The 19,042-nt window shown below is 38.0% G+C and overlaps 1 protein-coding gene across 7 annotated transcripts in view; it reads right to left on the bottom strand.

Annotated features, from left to right (window-relative positions):
* Window positions 1–19,042, bottom strand: part of NRG3 (neuregulin 3) — a 396,301-nt gene that overhangs the window by 239,783 nt on the left and 137,476 nt on the right. Inside the window, exon 1 of one of the 7 annotated variants that reach the window (XM_068688039.1) lies at window positions 3,927–4,044. The exons of the other annotated variants lie outside the window; for them this stretch is intronic. Within the exon in view, the coding sequence (XP_068544140.1) occupies window positions 3,927–3,963 (37 nt within the window). The 5' untranslated portion in view covers window positions 3,964–4,044. Of the gene's footprint in view, window positions 1–3,926; window positions 4,045–19,042 lie in introns of those variants that run through there. 7 annotated transcript variants of the gene reach the window in all.

Raw genomic sequence — 19,042 nt, forward strand, 5'->3', positions numbered from 1 at the left:
CACAACTGTAAGAATGAAATTCAGTCTTACTCTGAAACAACGTTCAAAGCTTCCAACACTAAAAACCTAAGCACTCCCGAAAGGACTGTATTTTTTCCCAAAAGATTGCAGTTTTTGTATGTAAATAAGTGCCACAACATATACAGAAGAGTGTAAAAAGCTAAATATCACTGTCTAGTAGATGTGTAGGGCTTTAGCATCCCCAGGGATTGCTAAATGCAATTTGGTAGCTAAGGTCTCCTTAGTAATGCTACTTGGCAAGTTTCCTAGCTGAGCACCAAGGTTTTTTCAATCACAAATCTGGAATAATCAGTATTTGCAATTCTGTATATGCAACACTATCACAAAGTTCTTCAGGAAAAAGGCGTTGAGCCATTTTATAGTTCTTTTGGATCATTTGAAATTTTATTAAAGTTGTACAGGAATTACCCAGCAAAATGTTTTCAAATGTTTTAATAGTATGTTTAATGAATCCTTTCTAGTCTCTGACAAAGTACTGTAGGCTAAAAATAGATGCATAATGGAAATAAAAGGATAATACTAGTTATGTGGGGAAAAATCTTCACATTGCAATGTGAATATATTAATTATCAAGAAGCTATTAGTAGGTTGTCTGATTTTTTCTCCAAGGAACTGAAATAGGTCAAATAACACATTGAGTAGAAGTGAAGGAAATAAGAAATGCAATTTTAACCCAAACCTTGTGCTTTATTCCAAGGCAGACAATCTAAAGTTTATTCACTATTGCATTTATCATTTTGACATCCTTGTGGAGCAGAGATGCAAAGTCAGGCTATGAAACAATGTTATTCTCAGCATTTCCCTTCATAAAGAAATCTGTATCTCCTCCTTTCTATGCACATATATGTACACTTTTTTTTTTTTTTTTTTTTTTTTAATTTCATTTCATCCCCTTTATTCTTTTAATTTAGTCTTCCAGATCAGAAAGGGCACAGGCATAAGAAGGTAAAGTGTCCTTGCAGGAGCTCCAGGGTCTCTTAACAGGCACAGCTTAGCTCACAGTTTCTTAGGCAAGCAGAACGCTTTTCTGCCTGGTTCTGATGTGGTATTGAGAGCAGAGCTCATGCTGCAGATCCCCTCGACCTTACTGCCAGCATGTGACAAGCTGCTCAATCCTATAGCATTACACCTTCCAATGCAAATAAGTTATGTAAATTACATGCAACTTTATAATGTAAAGCCAGCACTTCAACGCAGCACAGTGCCAGTGCATTCTGATAAAGAGCCAGGTAATGAGGTTCCCCCATGGACCATTGCAGCTTCACAAACCAGACTTGAACAGAGATTACCCAGGGTTAGGACTGAGCTCAACAAGAGATGTTATTGCACGTCATATCACAATGTCTATAGTATTATTTTGTAATATTTCATCTGTAGTAACAGATTCATATAAAAATGAGCTTTTTCTATTTCATAAATCCTTGGCCTTAGAGACACATTCAAATGAAATTTTGTTCCATCTCCCTCTGGTCTTGGCCTAACATAAATAAAACAATGTTTAATTCCTGTGATTCAAGTCATTGTCTAATCTCAGAGAGAGCTTTTTCTGCTAAACTCTCTGCAATTTATGAAGTTGGTGCAAAAAGAGCTTAAAACAGTTAAGACCTCTTGGCTTTGCTTCTTATGATTAGAAAACTGAAAGAATTGGTGGAGTAAAACAATATATATATTCTTGCTAACTGTGAACAAAGGAGAAAAGAAAACGGATAGCATGGGGTTCACAACTATCAGGCAAGATGCTTTCACAGGAGCACAGTCTAACACTGAAATCTTTCTTAACCATTGCCACCACCACCACAGGTGTTGGAACACAGGGTAAATTGCACATCATAGTTATGGCTACTGTTTTCCACAAGCCACAGTGCTCTGTAAAGTTGCAATTGAAAGCATGCTCTCTACATCCAACCTGCTCTATAGATCTATTTTTATAAGCCGTCAGTATACACACCCTGAGTAAAGGAGCACGGGTCTTGTGTCTTACAGACTCAGTAACTGATGAGCAAGTTTCATGAGATGCAATTCACAGAATAACAGAATTGTTAGTTAAAACATGCATTTCTAACTTCAAGGTGTTTAATTTATTGTTTTCAATATTTTATTAATATACTACCTCCTTAAATGCTGGTGGTTTACAACAAGGCTGACTGTCAGGCAACAGAAACACACACAACAGCTTTTTTGTATAATGCTACTGAGAATTATAAAGTACCAGCAACTCAATTAATACAAGAATAAACTACCAAAATAAGTCTAATTTATTCATCTACCACATATAGTAATCCCTGCCATAGCTACGTCTTGCTACAATCAAGAAAATTCACTCCATCTTTCCAACAGTAACATCCTTTTGACTCTTTTCTGCTTGTTTCAAGTTCTACTAGTTCTTTTTGAGACCTAATCACAAGAAGCACTGAAACCTTAGAAGGGGTCTGCATTTATCAGTGACTTTAAAAAAAATAAATATGCGTTTATCAGTGACTTTAAAATATATATATACATACATATATAGTAGCATGCTATCATCTATTACTTTTCTAGTAATTCCTTACATTTTTATTATATACGAAGTTATAACCTCCGTGTGCAAATGCAATAAAAATAAAACTCTTGTATTTCACTTTCAGGCATCCATAGTATAAGTATACAGCAACCCAGTTTGCTGGTTCTATTGAATCCCACCACCAATTCTTGCTGCCAGAATTCTTTGAGGTTTTATGTTCTTGTAGGCATCCTATCTCTTATACTCCACTCAGCCAAGAAATTTAATTTGACCTTAATCAATTTTGAGTAACAGACTTATAACTGCAGGCAGGAATAGCGTTAAGCACTAAATATACACTTTATCAGCTTTTTACAGTATAATCTGTTTGGTTTGGTATGTGTTACCTTTCTTTTTGGGGGGGAGGGAGGGAGGGAGGGAGTAGTGGGGTGTTAGATGCCCTAGTCAGCCTTGACAATACACCCTTCAAAAGAATACAGAAAGCTGTAAGTAAGAGTATGCCAGTAATTATTTACCTCTACTAAAGATCACAAAGAAAAAATTCACAAGAAATACTGTAACTAGAATTTTTAAATTCTTAATCACATTCAGATTAATTTTCTATGACTAAACATTTTTTTCAGCTCTTACATGTATGTTCACTATTTTTTTTTAAAGATTTCTTTTTTAATTAAATCTAAAAAAAAACAAAAACAAAAACAGAAAAACTCTAATTTAATTTCCCTGATAAAGAATTGTAACAGAAAGAAAAGAAAGAAAGGTTTTACATGGTACATGTGTGTGTGTGTGGAGAAACAGCCAGTTTCTCCACCAGTGCTGCACAAACTCAAAATACGAGGTGAGTTCCTAGCAGTATAAAATCCAATGCTACGCAAATCTTGATCTTCAATTACACTTAAGTCACAATAGAAATAGCATAACAGAACAAAGCGACCACTGCTTTCTCATCAAAAAGGTTAATATTTAGGTTAAGGTAGCATCAACAAATTTGCACTGTTACAAATCTTTACCATTTGATATTATATTTTATGAAATGCATTCATTTCCATTATTTTGTACTAGGTAAGAACAAAGAGGGTAACAGCTTCTCCTCTCCCCCTGAGAAACATTAAGATCCAACCTCACCCTCCAGTCCTGCAATTAACTGGTTTAGGCAATATAGCTTATGCACAATTGTAGCCAGCATCTTTCAATAAAATTGTCTTTGCAAGATGACTTCTAGCCTTGAAGTTCAAAATGCATTTGCCTTCGCTTTCTCACACTGCTGAATCAACTACGTGCTAACCCAGGCATTTACCCATATGAGCTAGTAGAGAACATGCAATTTCACATATTGAAGTTGCATCCCTGTTTTATTATTCAGATTAATGCAGTATACAGTTGAAATTGAAATGGCATCTCCTACCTTTACTCGTGAGAAATTTGGGCAATATCACACGCATTTTGTGTCTCACTGCACCAGTTTGGTGATTACAAAGCAGCCAGCTTGCCAGCGCTAAACAAAACAGCTTGAGGTTCAACAAATCAGCACGGTTGGCATCTGATATAACTAAAGTAAGGGGGAGGAGAGTAGCTGCAAGATGGCACTGACAACTTCATTTCCGCTCCTGTGCAAATTAAATGTAGGCTGGGGCACAGGAACGGAACATAATGAGACATAAAAAGTAGGACTGCAGGCTCTGGTTGACTGAAGGTATTAGTATGGTAAAGAAAAGGCCAATTAAACTCGAACTGTAAGTTACACATGGCAGCATTAATAACGCTCATAGAATTACAAGACAGTAGCAACAGAAGTCCAGTTTTGGAAATGCAACACTGAACACCTCCAGTGGCAGCCTGACTTCATTTTACAATCTCTCAATCGGAAAACGCATCGTATTCACTACTCCGCTGCCATGAAATTGGAGAAAAATATACAGAAGCGACAGCTGTGATCACTGAAATATGAGCAATTAACAGATAACTGAATAATAAAAGATTTTAAAGAGTGCATCATCCTCTTGATGGTTTAAATTCTTCTTTTAATGCTGATACAAACAAGACATGCAGCCACAACTGAATAAATGTTCTAATTTATATCACTTGTACATCCTTCAACCTGTTAACCAGAAAAATAAGCACATTTCACTATTGTCTATCACATTAGGCTACTTTAAATGACAGTTCATAACTAGTAGCAGATTTATTGTCTATTCTGAAGCTGCCCAGTAGGCAGCTAACATATCATTGCTGCAGCTGTCTGAGAATTTGTCACGTTACAAAGCTGACTCAGACAGTGTCTTTGTGCCAGCGCATTTTTGGCAGCAGCAGCAGAAGTCCTAGTAATATCCCCTCTGGAGAGCACAAGTGCTACTCTTGGAAGTGTGGAAAAGGCCAACAAAAAGATAAATCAGCTGATAAATCAGATAAGCTGGTCTCAAAATGCTTCAGTAATCATTGTCAGAAGTTCATAGGAGAGGAACCCTAAAGCTAATCAACTCCTCTAGCAGCATCCCATTTCAAGTTTGTGGAAAGAAGTCCAGATGCAAGAACTTCTGCATTACAGTATTCCTTGCCTTCCTTCTCCAATGAACAATTTTCACTTTGTTTCCTCAGCCACATTGTTTTCTAAGAAATTTTCATGTAGCATTGCTCAGGTCACAGGAGAGTCAAAATTCTTCAACCTAGGTAGTTTGGGCTTTACATATCAGGAAGAGTGGATTCAAACAGTGGTTCTTTATGACAATTTATCAACTAGCCCATACAAGTTCAATCTTAGTTCCCAACTGAGGAAACCAAGATAAATGCCTGCCCTAATCAAGACACGTTTGCTTCTAAGCCATTCCCAAGAAAACATGAAGATCATTTCCTCCACAGACCGCCTGCCCTACTGTTTTTCTGCATAAATCTTCCCAAGGCAAAGATTGCTCTATCTGCACAAGTTCTGATCAAACAAGAAAGCATGATCATCCAAACAGGTAAGAAGGGTTCTTTCAGGAAAGAAATGTTCACAATTGCAAAATAAATAAATAAATAAATAAATATCTCTCTGTAAACCCACATCTTACATGGTAAAGATGTAACTTGGATTAGATCAAGAAGTACAAATCAGTAAACAGTGGCCTATGTTAAGCTTTGAAATAGCAGGTACATACTTAGGAATCCAATATTTCTGGATTTCATCCATTTATATTTATATACAACTTTAATTCCACAAGTAGAAGCTTCCACTTAATCTCCAGTTTAAACACAGCAAATGCACTGATGCCTTCTCTCTGATTAGACTTACCTATGAACCCAAGGTTACTAACATTACTTGTTCAAAGGAAAAAATAAAATTATAAACCCTCTCCCAAACACCTAAGCCTGGCTTGAAAGCATTCTTTCCAACTGAAATTCCAAGTCAGTTCATTTTGAATCTGGCATTTATTTATTATTAAGGGTGTGCCTTTTGCATTGCCTCAGTGTTCAATTTCTTTTTGGTAAGTAAGACTGAATGCACTCAGAAGCAGCAGATGTGTGAAGGTTTGGATTTAAAACCTGAGCAAAAGGTAGGACAGGGAAACCACAGTATACAATCAGAAGTTCTCTGGAACATAGCAAGTAAAAATTTTTGGCTTCAATGGAGTGTTGGATAGCATTAGCCATCTTTTGGTTAGGAAAAAGCTTCATTAGTACAAAAGCTGTTTAACAGATCCCGTGCCAGCCTCCTTAAACAGCCACTGGCACATAGAAGATGGACATATATCCGAATTTAGAGAAGGATTTAGTCAGAACTTCTTTCTTCCAGGCAGATCTCATTTTTGCTGCAAAAGCCTTTGCAAGGCACTGGAAGTTAGAGTAAGTTGGAACAAGCTAGAACAGTCTTCAGATGATCTAGTTAGCATGAGCAATCCAGCTGGCATCTGGTGACTCTCCCTCTCTATATATACATGTATATATATACACACACACACATCAATCCTGAGATAGCGGAAATCCAGTTTTACTTCCCTTTTGGCAGCGTGCATCTTTCCATTTGCCAGCTACTCTATTTTCTTCCTTTTTTTCTCAGGTTGAATATGTTTCATGGTCATTCAGTATATTTATGTATTTTCTTTTGCTATTGCCTCAGTACTGTCAAACATCCACAATGATAGTTTCTGCTAGCTAATTTTCTTCCTACTGGATGACAAGGACTTTACAGACAAAATGATCACGTTGGGTCTTTGTTATCCAACCTTCCCCCTTTCCCACACACCGTATGTAGCGTTTGAGATGGCAGCTTGAGCAGAAAGCACATCATTACCTCATTACCTCATCTGTGATCATTACATCATCACAGAGCACATCAGTACCTGCAAATCCTGTGGGGATCCAGATGAGCTGTTGGAATTCTGTATCAAACACCAAGGATTAGTATGTCCTGCCACACACTTACTGATAAGCCTTGTGCATCTGTAAGTACACCTGAGACATGGATGTTAAAAAAGATCTCTGCACAGTTTAGTGGTACATCAGAGGTCAAGTTGGAAGAAAATAGCTGTGGAGTACCATGATCTAAATTACAGTTGAACTGTGTGTTTAGAAATTAAAAGCTATTGTAAAGTGAATCAAGAAAACCCAGTGCAGAAGAAAATTTGTTCAGCCATAAATGATGCCTAAAAATTCAAAGCCCCAACATGTATCAGTAAGGCCCACAGTCCTGTCTTCTCGTGCTGCATATACCACGGTAGCTCAAATGAACATCATGATTATTGACAATATTTGGGATGTTCAAAAGAATATTTTTAAAATTTTCATGTCCTTAATTAACTTAACATGGCCAATTAGTGTCAATAACGACCACATGTAAACGATCCTGTGTTTTTCCATGCACAGTTGCATATTCTGCCTGAGACAGCTGTTCTTAGAAATGATGCTTGGAGCTGCACTTCTCAGCTCAGAACCTACAGTGTCCTTTCACATGCAGCAATGCAATGTTACAAGTTCTCTGCAAATTTTTCTAAGCTTGCACTTCATCACAGCATTATCAAGCAGATGTGAGATTTCTGAGGATAGCAAACAACCAGGCAAGCAGCTGAAAGCTCATACATTTACAGAATTTTGGCTGAAATTCAGCCTTCTAGCAGCTGCAGCCATGTTCACGACTTTTTTTTTTTTAATCTAAACTTCAGTCTTGCAAAGATTTGCTTTTGTGTGCAAGTCTTTGCTGTCCTGTTTTAGAAGTCAGAAAGGACTCATCACTCCATATCTCTCACGCTCAGAGTGAAGCTTAATTTTTAATGATTTGTAATGAAGAACTGAAGCACCACCCTCTGTCCACCCCCACATGGCTTACAACTCCAGCAACTCTCCTTTCGCTATTCCCTTTCCTCCTCCTCCAGTAGTGGTGGGATAACATACACAGTGTAGGACCCTCCCATCTCTTCACAGAATTAGACAGATGAATAAATTGGGATCAAATCAGGAAGCAGTTCAACTTATGACAATATTTCAAAAGTTGTGTACTTCAAACATTCCTTCAAATTGGAGCACAAATCTGAAGATTTGTGAAAGAAATCTCTCCTCTTTATATCATTTTTAATTTTAGTGTAATTAAAAACTGTGTTTAAAACAAAAAATTAAAATAAAGCAAACACAAGGGTAACAAAAATCAGAAGACGCATACCACCATACCAACTAGCTGTTTTGACAGACATAGACAGAATGTGTGTCCACCTGTCCCTCACATTTGAGAAAACCTTATCAACATATTTGGGCAACATAATAAGGTTTTCCAGCCATTCAGTTTGGAAGCATCTGGAAAAGAAAACAGCTGACATAATGATAACTAATGAACAGAGTAAGGAAATTACTTTGAAATTATAGTTTAAGAGTATAGACAGACATAGACTAGAGCATGTAAAATATATCCAAAAAATGTATTATGTAATTCGTGGGTGGTGAGTTGTATTTTTTTTTTTATTTTTACTACAAGTTGTACATTGTTATTCCTTCTTCCCTTCTGTAGAAAAAATAATAATTATTTTAAAAAGTAACAAATCAATATTTTGCAAGAAACTTCCTTTCTGAGAACTATGTTCCAAAGAGAGCTCAGTAGAATAGTGGTGAACTGTAAATCTTAAAACAAATAATGCATTTATTTTGGAGAATACTTTTTAGCAATCATTGTCGTTTATGCTTTTTAAAGAGCACATAATGTTGCTTGTGTAAACATTATTTTGCTTTGTTCCTCTGATTGCTTTCAATAAAGTTATTTTTCCAGGCAGAACATCTAAATTACCACATATTGAAAAGCATAATATCTTACACCTATCTGGTTTGCATTTGTGGATTGTTGTTTATACATTTTCACCTGTATAGAATAAAAGCTGTTGATGAAGCTGTAAATATTTGTTTATTGGATACAAAAAAAAAAAATGCATTCTGAGTGCAGGTCACCAGTAATTATTACAGGTACTCTGCCAAGTATTTACTTATAAAAACAAAAAACAGCACACCCACAAATGTCCAGAAACACCATACACATTTGCATAATGACCCATGAGGTTCAAGGACACAGCCCAGCATCCTGCTGCACATCAGCCTGCCTTTTTGGTTACCAGCTGCTAACTGAAATATTCTCCTGCTTTTTCTGACCTCTTATTGCGCTGCCTTCTATGCCCCTGAATTGATGAGACCTATTCTGTGTTCATTCTAGATGTGCTGAGAAGGTATAGCACGTACTGAGGTCACTGTTTATAGTGTTGCAAAATGCCAACCGCTTGGAGAAAAAGTGCTTTGTAATTCAGTTAAAACCCCAGCAAATCCCCATCTATCCATAAAACTTCCCACCTAGCTCAAGACAAAAAATAAGAATTTAATCAGAGGATAGGCTACAGATTGTTATGTTAATAAAAGAATTTGGTAAAAAAAATACTAATAAAAAAAACTCAGACGTTAAACTTCTTTACACTAAACCAAGAAAGGAACATTTCCTTGCTCCTCCTCTCAGCTAGCCAGCTACCTTCTCCAAAGTAGACTTTGTATTCACGTTCTCGTTCTTTACATCATATATATATATTATAGACATATATATACACACACATACATGCAAACACATTTTTATATTTATACATGTTATGTAAATGTGTTGCTCAGAGAAGTTGCTGATGCTGCCCAGAGTATCTGTGGAAGTCCCCTCCCTTCAGGTGTTCAAGGCCAGGCTGGATGGGGCTTTGTCCCTGCCCATGGCAGAGGGGATGGAGCCAGGTGGGCTTTTGTGAGAAACACTCCGTAGCCAATAACTTAGGCTCAGGCGAGGATCTCAGTGAAGTAGTAATTTATTCGCGATTGCAATGGCGGGCGCCCCACAAGCAGGAGAGAGCGCATCTACTAGTTCCAAAACACAGTTTATATACCTTTTGATGGCAGGACCCTCCCCTGTTTCCCCACTGAGTGGGTAATCCAGGTTCACAATCTATCTGATGCTTCACAAACAATGCATAGTCTTCAGTTGCCGGCCTGTTAAATTTCAAATTTCTTTTGACATTTTTACTGCTTGAAGTGGTAATGTTTCTTCACTTATCTGACTTGACACCGTGATTTTCACCTAATTGTCCTAAGGAGACTGGTTGTCTGCATTTTACTAGGTCGCCTGCTAAACTTTATCACTGTAAGCATATCTCAGTACCACATTCCCTCCTTCTAAACAATGTAACTCTGCAAAAACAACATTTCTATTCCCACACTTTGAATCCAAACCACCCTATGGTTCTGTATTACAGACATCACATTATGTATGTATCACATGGAAAAAAATCTCCAACAAAGAATGCCCCCGCTGTTGAGACTTCAAAGCTTGCTGTCCACTCTGGTCTTAATTTAAGTTGCTGATTAATTATGATGAGCTTAATTCAAGACATCTAGAAATTTCAGTAATCTACAATAAGCCACTAACTGAATTAACCTGGTCTGGGAACTCTTGCAGACCAACCCTCAGTAAGGTACCATGCCAATGCTCAGGCTACCTGCACGAATAGCACTGTTCATTGTGCGTGCTTTAAACTAACTCTCAGACTGAATTCCTCCACAAACCTGGATGTAGGTATCCACCGCTTTAGGACAGGCCCTTACAATATATCAGGCTGTACAGCGCTGCACAGAGCTACCCAGCACTTTGATCCCAGCAGGCAGATGTGTCACTGTGTCCTCTGCTTGCCCAAATTTCAGAGGATGCAAGCCTCAGAAATCCAAATCAAGAGCATCCCAAGTGTCCACTCAAGTTAGGGAAATATATTTTGAAAGCAACCCCCTGCCTGAAAAGCATTCACATGGAAAGCTGATGCCTTGCACATCTGACACCGAGGTTGTGATTTAGGAACTTTGGTTTGCACATTTAAATGCTCTTATTTTAAAAATAAAATCACATGACAGTCTATTCCAGTGCATCTGTACAGTCAGTGATTCATCTAATCAGTTTGCTCTTGTGCAGTTTGATTTACTAAGTAGCTGCAAGTATAAGTACCCCTTAAATTGTTTTACTGAATTATTTTATGGCAGTTGAGGACGAACTGCAACTTATCCTGTCCAAAGGCAGAACTCCTGAAAGTGTTACTTATATCAGGCCATGTCCTCACTTTCCTTGACATACTTTCAGTACAGAAACCTCAGCCCTAAAACGTCCCTGCATTCGGGGAACAGAACTGCATTTCCAATGCGTTACCATTGGTTATGTGGAAAAAGGATGATGAGAAACCTACGTCACTATTTCTGAAGTCACCTAGCTCTGATCTAGTGTTCTGGCATTAACTTGACCAATATTCAGATAAGTTTTTTAAAGACAAATAATGTAATTAAATGATGTATTGCCATTTGTATTCAGATTGTACTTACTACCGTTCTTGCTCCTTTGTATTGGCATCTCTTCCTCACTTTGTGGACTGCAGATTTACATATTCAGGAGCTAACTGAGGGATCTGCAGCAGTTTCCAGTGTAGAACGTTCACTGGTTTGAAGAGTCACGGGATGACTGTGGAACAGATTAAATGGTTCCAGGGGCTGAATCCAACCTACAGACGACAACTCTGGCTCTGCACGTGTATGCCGTGATGACTGTAATGAGTCCTACACCAATTACACGTCCTGCTGGCAATGCGTAGTCTCAGAAGCATGAAGCTCTGGACAACTAAGTGTGAAAATGTTCTCAGGTTACTGCAGCATGTGATAAGCTGCTGTAGTTAAGAGCAAGCTACATATGCAAACTAGTTGCATTCGTTACTGCTCTCATCTGTGGCAAGAAGATAACAAGGCTGATTTCAATCAGCATTTTTCAGATGCCAGTTGTTTACATTCTGTACCTACAAGTCCTAATGACAATCAAGAAGCATTTTAGCATACAACCTCCTTTCCCTCCTTAAGAGTTTTAATCTAGAAGATATTAAAAAGAGAAGGAGCTGTGTGAGGTCTGTGGCTTGTTCAAGGCTGTGGAGCAACGAGCTGCGAGAGCTGCAGCTATCTCCTCCAGTGATGCCCAACCCAGCACATGGCTAGCAGGCTGTAATGTGATACTCCCTTCTTCACATTTGGTTAGAAACGGAGAGGGAAAACACCACTAATTATGTAGAACAAAAAATATATATATATAATTTTAAAAAGCTGAGGGTAGCTTTCCAGTTAGCTGCCGTTTCTCAAAGTTGCCTTTCCAAGATTTTAAGCATCAGAACAGGGAGTGGCTTTAATTTTTACATCCATGCTAGCCTCTCCCACTTGAATGGAGTTGTCAGAGCAGTTATTACCTTGGTACCAACAGGACTCTGAACTAGAACCAGTCTGGCTTAAACACAGTTAGTGTACATCTACACAACAACAGCATGGGTAACCTTCCCACTGTAACTAGGACTGCAGTTTGTGATACGCAATATTTTGCCCATAATTTGACAAGAGTATCTACTGAGCTTTAGCATAACTACTTTTTATTTTGAGTGAGATAGTAAGAAGTTTAATTGTGACACTGTTTTCTGCTTCTTCAGTACCTATCAGGCTAGCATATAGATACTTTAAATAATATTTATAGTTTTCTTGAAGCAGCAGTGTTTGGAGCATATAAAGAAATGCAGTATATAATATACTCTGTTGCCTCTAGCTGTCAGAGTCAGCATGATTTTTGAGGGCCAAAGCCATTTGTATGATTTGCACTTAATATGTTTCAGTCGAACCAGGGTTTGAATGGCAAGTAAATGGTAGGGCTTGCCCTTATTTTATGAAACTGTTACATAATGGAGATCTTTCAGCCTCACATTCTTCAACAAGAAAACAACTATGACTTCTTATATTCAAAAAAAAAAGTTACGCATAGTATTTTAAGAATGCCCTGTTCCAGAAATTAAATCACTTTTCATGAAATGGGAGCATTAAACTGATACCAACCAAGATGTAATGAAATGGGAGACAGTAGCATTCGTCAGCAATAGAACTGCATGTCTGCAGGCAAGAGGTATTCAGTTCATACTCAGTTTAGCATAATAACCTAACAAAATGGGATGCATCAAAACAACTGATGGTATTTCCATGAATTTCTGAACCTTTAAAAAAAATAAAATTGTTTTCTACTTTCTTGGTTTCTATCTACCCCCCTCCTCTGCTAAAGCAAATATTGTCATTCTTTTGCTTTACTAATTAAAAAGATAAAAAAAAACAATTTTACTTATGGACTTAGATTTTAGAACAATTTTTGTATTTGGATTTTGTATTTGAGTAAGCCAGATATATCATCACTCTTCCCATGAAAGCAACACATCAAAATATATTACAAAACCAATGCATTCTATGAGCGCTAGACGCCAACTGAGATAACACTCTTTGCAATATATCATGTACAGTAAACATAATGTTAAGATTTCCATGTCAGTCAATACTGAAAGAGTAGCTTTTGGAAAGCACTCCATGTTGACTGAAGTTCACTTTCACTGAATTCAAAACAGAATTTGCTTTGTCAGAAAGAAGCTATTACATTCCTTCTGAAAACCCTGGCCTTGGTCAGGTATTAGGTAGGTGGATTTAGGAGTCACTCTCTCTCTCACTCACTACACACAATTGAGTTTTAAAATAGTTTTTTTAGGATCAAAAACTTGGTCAAGAATCACTCAGCTGTATGCTTAATTGTTAAGCAAGCACTTCATAATGACCCCACTCCAGCAGCTGCATACGTGGCTGCTACAAAGCAGATTTCCACACTATTTACTCCCAGACAGTGAACTCAGAGTAGCTCCTCAGTATTAGATGCAGATTATGAGGGCAGCTTTCCCCAGAAAGGTAGTACATTGAGCTGAAAGCCTCCCAAGCCTTTTTTTGCACTTATTATTTAGACTGCATCCCGTTTTAGAGACAAGATTAAGATTCAGCCAGCCAGACTTGCAGATCCATATTTGTGATCCAAAATCCATTATATACATTTGTGATCCAAAATCCATTCATACCAAATGCTCGTGGCTTAGCTGGCCAGCTGCACGAGATGAGGCAGCTTTTCCTTCAGCTACAGTGACCCGCGAGCTGTCAGCATGGCTCTCCCAGCTGCCGGAGCATGACAGGCTGCAGCAGCGTCACATCTCTCTGCACGTGCCCCGCCGCAGCCCTCGGTACAGAACAGCGCTGGCCATGCCATAGCCAGCACTCCACCAGCCCTCTGTGCACTCAGAGGCATTTCCAAATTCACATCAGCACTCTGATTGTGCCACACCACAGCACACGTTGCTAAACAAAGCATAACAGTATGGATTGAAAAAGGAAATCTGAAGTCAAAACATTTAGAATTTAAGATTAAAACCCTTAACCTCTTTTTACTGCCTCTGCAGTAAACATTTCTTAGGTCACTCTGCCCTCCCAGCTCCCATTTAGTCGGCTGTAAACCCGACTTTAGTAGTCAAACCATTTAGATAACAAATTTAATGAAACCAAAAAAGAAAGCCCCTTTGAATTTATTTTATTGTTTCAATTAAGACAAGGGTCCCTCCTGTTAAGTACTGAATGGGATAGGCTAAATAATTTCAAGGCTGATCTCTACAACGTAGAGCTCTACACTCTTCTTCCACAGCAGAAGTGCCAAAGTCACCCAAGCAGCTGGCCCACTCTTTCCCAGCTTGCAGCCCACACACATCATGCCACAAACTCCAGGGAAGTACCTATTGTATGATGAAGATGACTACTGGTATTTTAGGCACTCAACCAGTAACAGATTATTTTCATGAATCTACTTGTTTAAAACAAATCTAGAACCATAACAACCTAGACACAAGGACAACCTCCTGTCTTCCAATCTTCTCTGTGCTCTTTCAGTTTACCCACAGCACTGGTTTCCAACACTACAGCCCATATGGATTTCTCTCAGTATCAGCTGTTTATGATGCTAAATGAAAGACATTGATCAGCTTACATTGAACTTAACATACTGAAAGCAGGAAGTCTTAAAACAAACACAGTTGCCTTTCAGAAAGCCAAAGACAAAGCATTAAAGTTTTTTTCCCATCTTAGACCAGCCTTAACCTCTTGGGGCTGCTGCTTTTTCAGGACACTGCTTTTTGCCATTTGGGCATTTTGTAAATGCACAATATTTGAAAAAAAATAAGGCCTTACCTTCCCATTATAATGTGTATATCAGTACTTTACCGTTCTCATAGTATGAATTTGATTGATATCACATACACCTCACGATTTTTATCATTACACTGCTAAAATAATACAGAGAGGGAACTCGGGCTTTCAAATAAAAATTAGAAATACCTACACACGTCTACATCCCTAACGTTTTCAAAAATTTTTCATTCTGGAGATATTTATATTCAATAATGATGCATTGTCATGTTCTGCAAGTATATGTTCATAGAAACACCTGGAATAGCAGCAGCTAACGTATATTGTCTGGAAAAAAAAAACAACAACAAACAAACAAACAAAAAACAACAACAAAAACATTCTTTGCCAAATAAATTACAGGCTTGTGACCAATCAAGTAAAGCAATCAGACAGAGGTTTGAACAAGTAAAAAGTCCCATGGAAGTTCAAGACATGACCTGTAGCCATGGATGCCCATTAAGGGCACAGAGCAGGTGCTGCAATAACCCTGTAACTCCTGTAACTCTCGAGAACATAGATATATGCACACAAGTACTTCCACTGACTTAACTCTGAACACACATCTGACGCTTCTTGGTATGAATAAGAACTAAGTAAGCAAGCCCACAAACAGGCAGCCAGTTTGTTTCCTACCATTCAATACAGTGTTAAACTGTAAAGGAGAGGCACGTTGCATTAATTGCATAGCCTCACTAGGTTTCAGGCAGGTCCCATCAATTGCATGACTTTAGGATTCATTTTTTTGAAGCTCTACTTGCAATTCAACTGAAGTTATGTATAAATCACCTAGAACTGTAGCCACTATCATTAAGGAAAAACTGATCTATCTATAACTTGGTGTTAAAAAAAACATCCTTTAAATCTCTCATTTCTCTCTCTCTGTATATATAATATATATATATTTATATATATATAATATCTCTCTATATATATGTATCTATAGCTCTATAAGAGCTGTACCTCTTCTTAACTTTTGCAATTCTTGTTGTGTAAAAAAAACAAAAAAAAAACAATATAGAATGCATTATTCACACAAGAAATTGTTGATGACTGGACATAATTTTGGTAATATTTAACTGGTTGTTTATGGAGACAAGACAATAGAAGGCTGATTAAAGAAATCCCAAACCTATTAAAAAAAAGAAAATAATAATTTATTTCCCAGTCTTCCACACCTGCAAAACCAAAGCAGCATATTCATTTTTAGGTCAGTTTATCCTGGGTTTGACTATTTCAGTGTGCATGACCAAATTTATTACATCACTGTAAGCATCTACTTGTTCGCAAAGTATTTGTCCAGGTGTTTTACAGCCCCCTTCTTCACAGGCCCCTTGCATCTCCTTTGATCAAAGCCATCCATTCAACAATTGCTCATTTGCTGTACAGCTATTATGGCCCTTTGCTTTCCCTCAATGCTTTCAAACAGTAAAGGAGATAAACCTGCAGGCAATACCCTTTCCTGCTTAGGATGATCTAGCAGACTATTTCTTATCTTCTGTTACTGATGGCCAGCCTCAGTGATCCATGCACACAGACACCGCTACTCAACTCAGTTTGTTTGGGAACATAGCCAAACAGCTGACCAGGCAGAAAGAAAAACCCACAGTCGTCAGCTGGTGCAAAACATAGCAGTTATTTGCTCAGTAACACAGGTCTAAGAGCTGTGCAATTCTTCTGCTGCAAATAGGTCTTCAGAAAATCAGAGCCTGCCTCTGACTTTGCAAATCCTGCAGAGAACCATCGCGAATTACCAAGCCACTGCCTGTCCAACTACCACGAAGATTTCCCAGCACTACACCAGCACAATTTAAACGTTACCCATTTGCAGGAGATGCATGAGAAAGGTCACTTGAAGGTGTTCAATAGGTAATAAGCACAATATAATGATAGGGGGGACAAACAAATGGTTAATTAATTCTCTTGCCTTTGCTTGTCTTCATTACCTACAAACGGGAACAGAATCTGACATTTTACTCTGCCAAGGTACTCTAAGTTTCATTGCCAGTTTGCTTCATTTGTAAAAAGAAATTGATAGCTTTCTAGGCAAAAGCTGTACCTGATGTCACTAAGAAAGCAGGCAGTCGCGCTTCTGAATTTAAGACTTTGAATCACTGAGGTTGAAAAGAACCTCAGGAGCCCCAACCTCATGCTAAAATCAAGGACAATGCTGAACTGAACCACAGAAAGTGCAGCCTCCCTGATAACCTGCTCCATGGCTTAGTTACCTTCACAGTAAGATCATTTTTTCCTGTATATTCCACCATAACCTTCCTGCATATATTTCTGAAAACCATATCTTGTTCTCTTGCTGTGCATGCCTGCCAGCACATGTAGCAGTTCCATCTTACAAAATGCCCCTTTTGAGGGCAGGCAACCAAAAAAGCTGTTATTAGGATATCCCAGGCCTCTGCACAATCTTTTCTCCATTTTTGTTGAGTATGACTTAATGAAGCAATGGAATATTTTAGCAAACTTTACTGAATATTTTAACCAAACTGGTGCTAGTGTTCCCTCAATTCTTTTTGGACAAGGTACCTTTACCACAAGGGCAGGAAAAGTAAAGAACACTAAAAGATTTAAGATGTTGGAATGGTCAAAGCAAAAGAATCTGAACACCTGGGAGAGGCACTTTTTTTCTTTTTGTTCACTTTCAGGATGAATCAAGTGAAATGGAAGAGAAAAAATCTCTTACCAGCTCTCATTGCTATGAGTAGAAGCTTCTGGCTTGCCAGAAAAAAAAAAAAAAAGAATCATTCAACAATGCCTTAGTGGCACAGCCTGACAGACCCAAAGAAGGTCACAGTTGTCAAAAATCTCAGATGTTTCAAATTATATCATTATTATCTCATGACAGTGTCACCTTGCTTACATTTCTAAAGGCCAATTACTTTTGAACCAGTTAGTTCAATTCTGTTGTGTTAATAAATTCGGAATAGTTCTTCAGCATCATTTAAAGCAAAATCAGCTTTAAAGTCTCCTGCTTCTTTCATCCCCAAGTAGTAAAACAAAACAAACAAACAAAAAAAAACACTTTCATATCTCTTCTCTTCCAGTGTCATATGCTCAATTTTTACTTTCCTCCCCCTGCATACTTAAGCTAAAAACTGGAAAAATGTAGCAACACAATTTGCAGATAAATAATTATTGTTCACAGATAAAAGAACCATTATTCTGACAGAACAAAATGCAATACTACATTACATGAATTGTAACAAAATAAATCTATCCCATGATGCTACCAAGGCTGTTCAGTTACATTTTGGAAAAGTGACACGCCAAGAACAGGAGTTGTATTCTGTTAAAACATGCAAACACAAGCACCATGGAGCACCTTACTCAATAGCATGCAGTATACCAAAGGATGTACACAAGAAACAATCTCACTGGCTAAATAGTATTACTTGATTACTATGTTAATACACAGAAATACTTAGTTCTGAAATGCAAAGAAACTGTGCTAGACAACCTGCTCAAACACGTGTCTGGATACAGAACTTTACATGCACAGCCTGTTGATTTACAGCTGAAAATGACACAGTGGCTTGTCTGTATAAGAAACCCTTCATGTAAACCAGTTAAATGGAAAAACCTCAGGGACACCAATAAATCAGTGCCTAACTTTGCAGAAGCACTGGGCATTTGCTGCCCTCCACACTCCCCCAAGTCCACAGTAATGGGTACCAGCCAGGGCTCTACAAGGATCATGCCACGACCCCTGAGTTTCCACCAACTCCAGCAGCTGGGAACACTATAAGCAGCTTTGGGGTGATGCGACAACATGGCAACCATAATCCTCTTGTACAGCAAAGCAATTGTTTTCTTCAAGAAGTGTTACTAAACAGCTACAGTTGTAAGAATTCTTTCATTTCTAACTACAACATTTAATCAAAGAGAGAGCAAGACCACACAGCAAAAGCCACGATGCTGACCATTACAAACAAAGAAAACCAA

The sequence above is a fragment of the Anas acuta genome, chromosome 7 (assembly GCF_963932015.1).
Source record: "Anas acuta chromosome 7, bAnaAcu1.1, whole genome shotgun sequence".
NCBI lineage: Eukaryota > Metazoa > Chordata > Aves > Anseriformes > Anatidae > Anas > Anas acuta.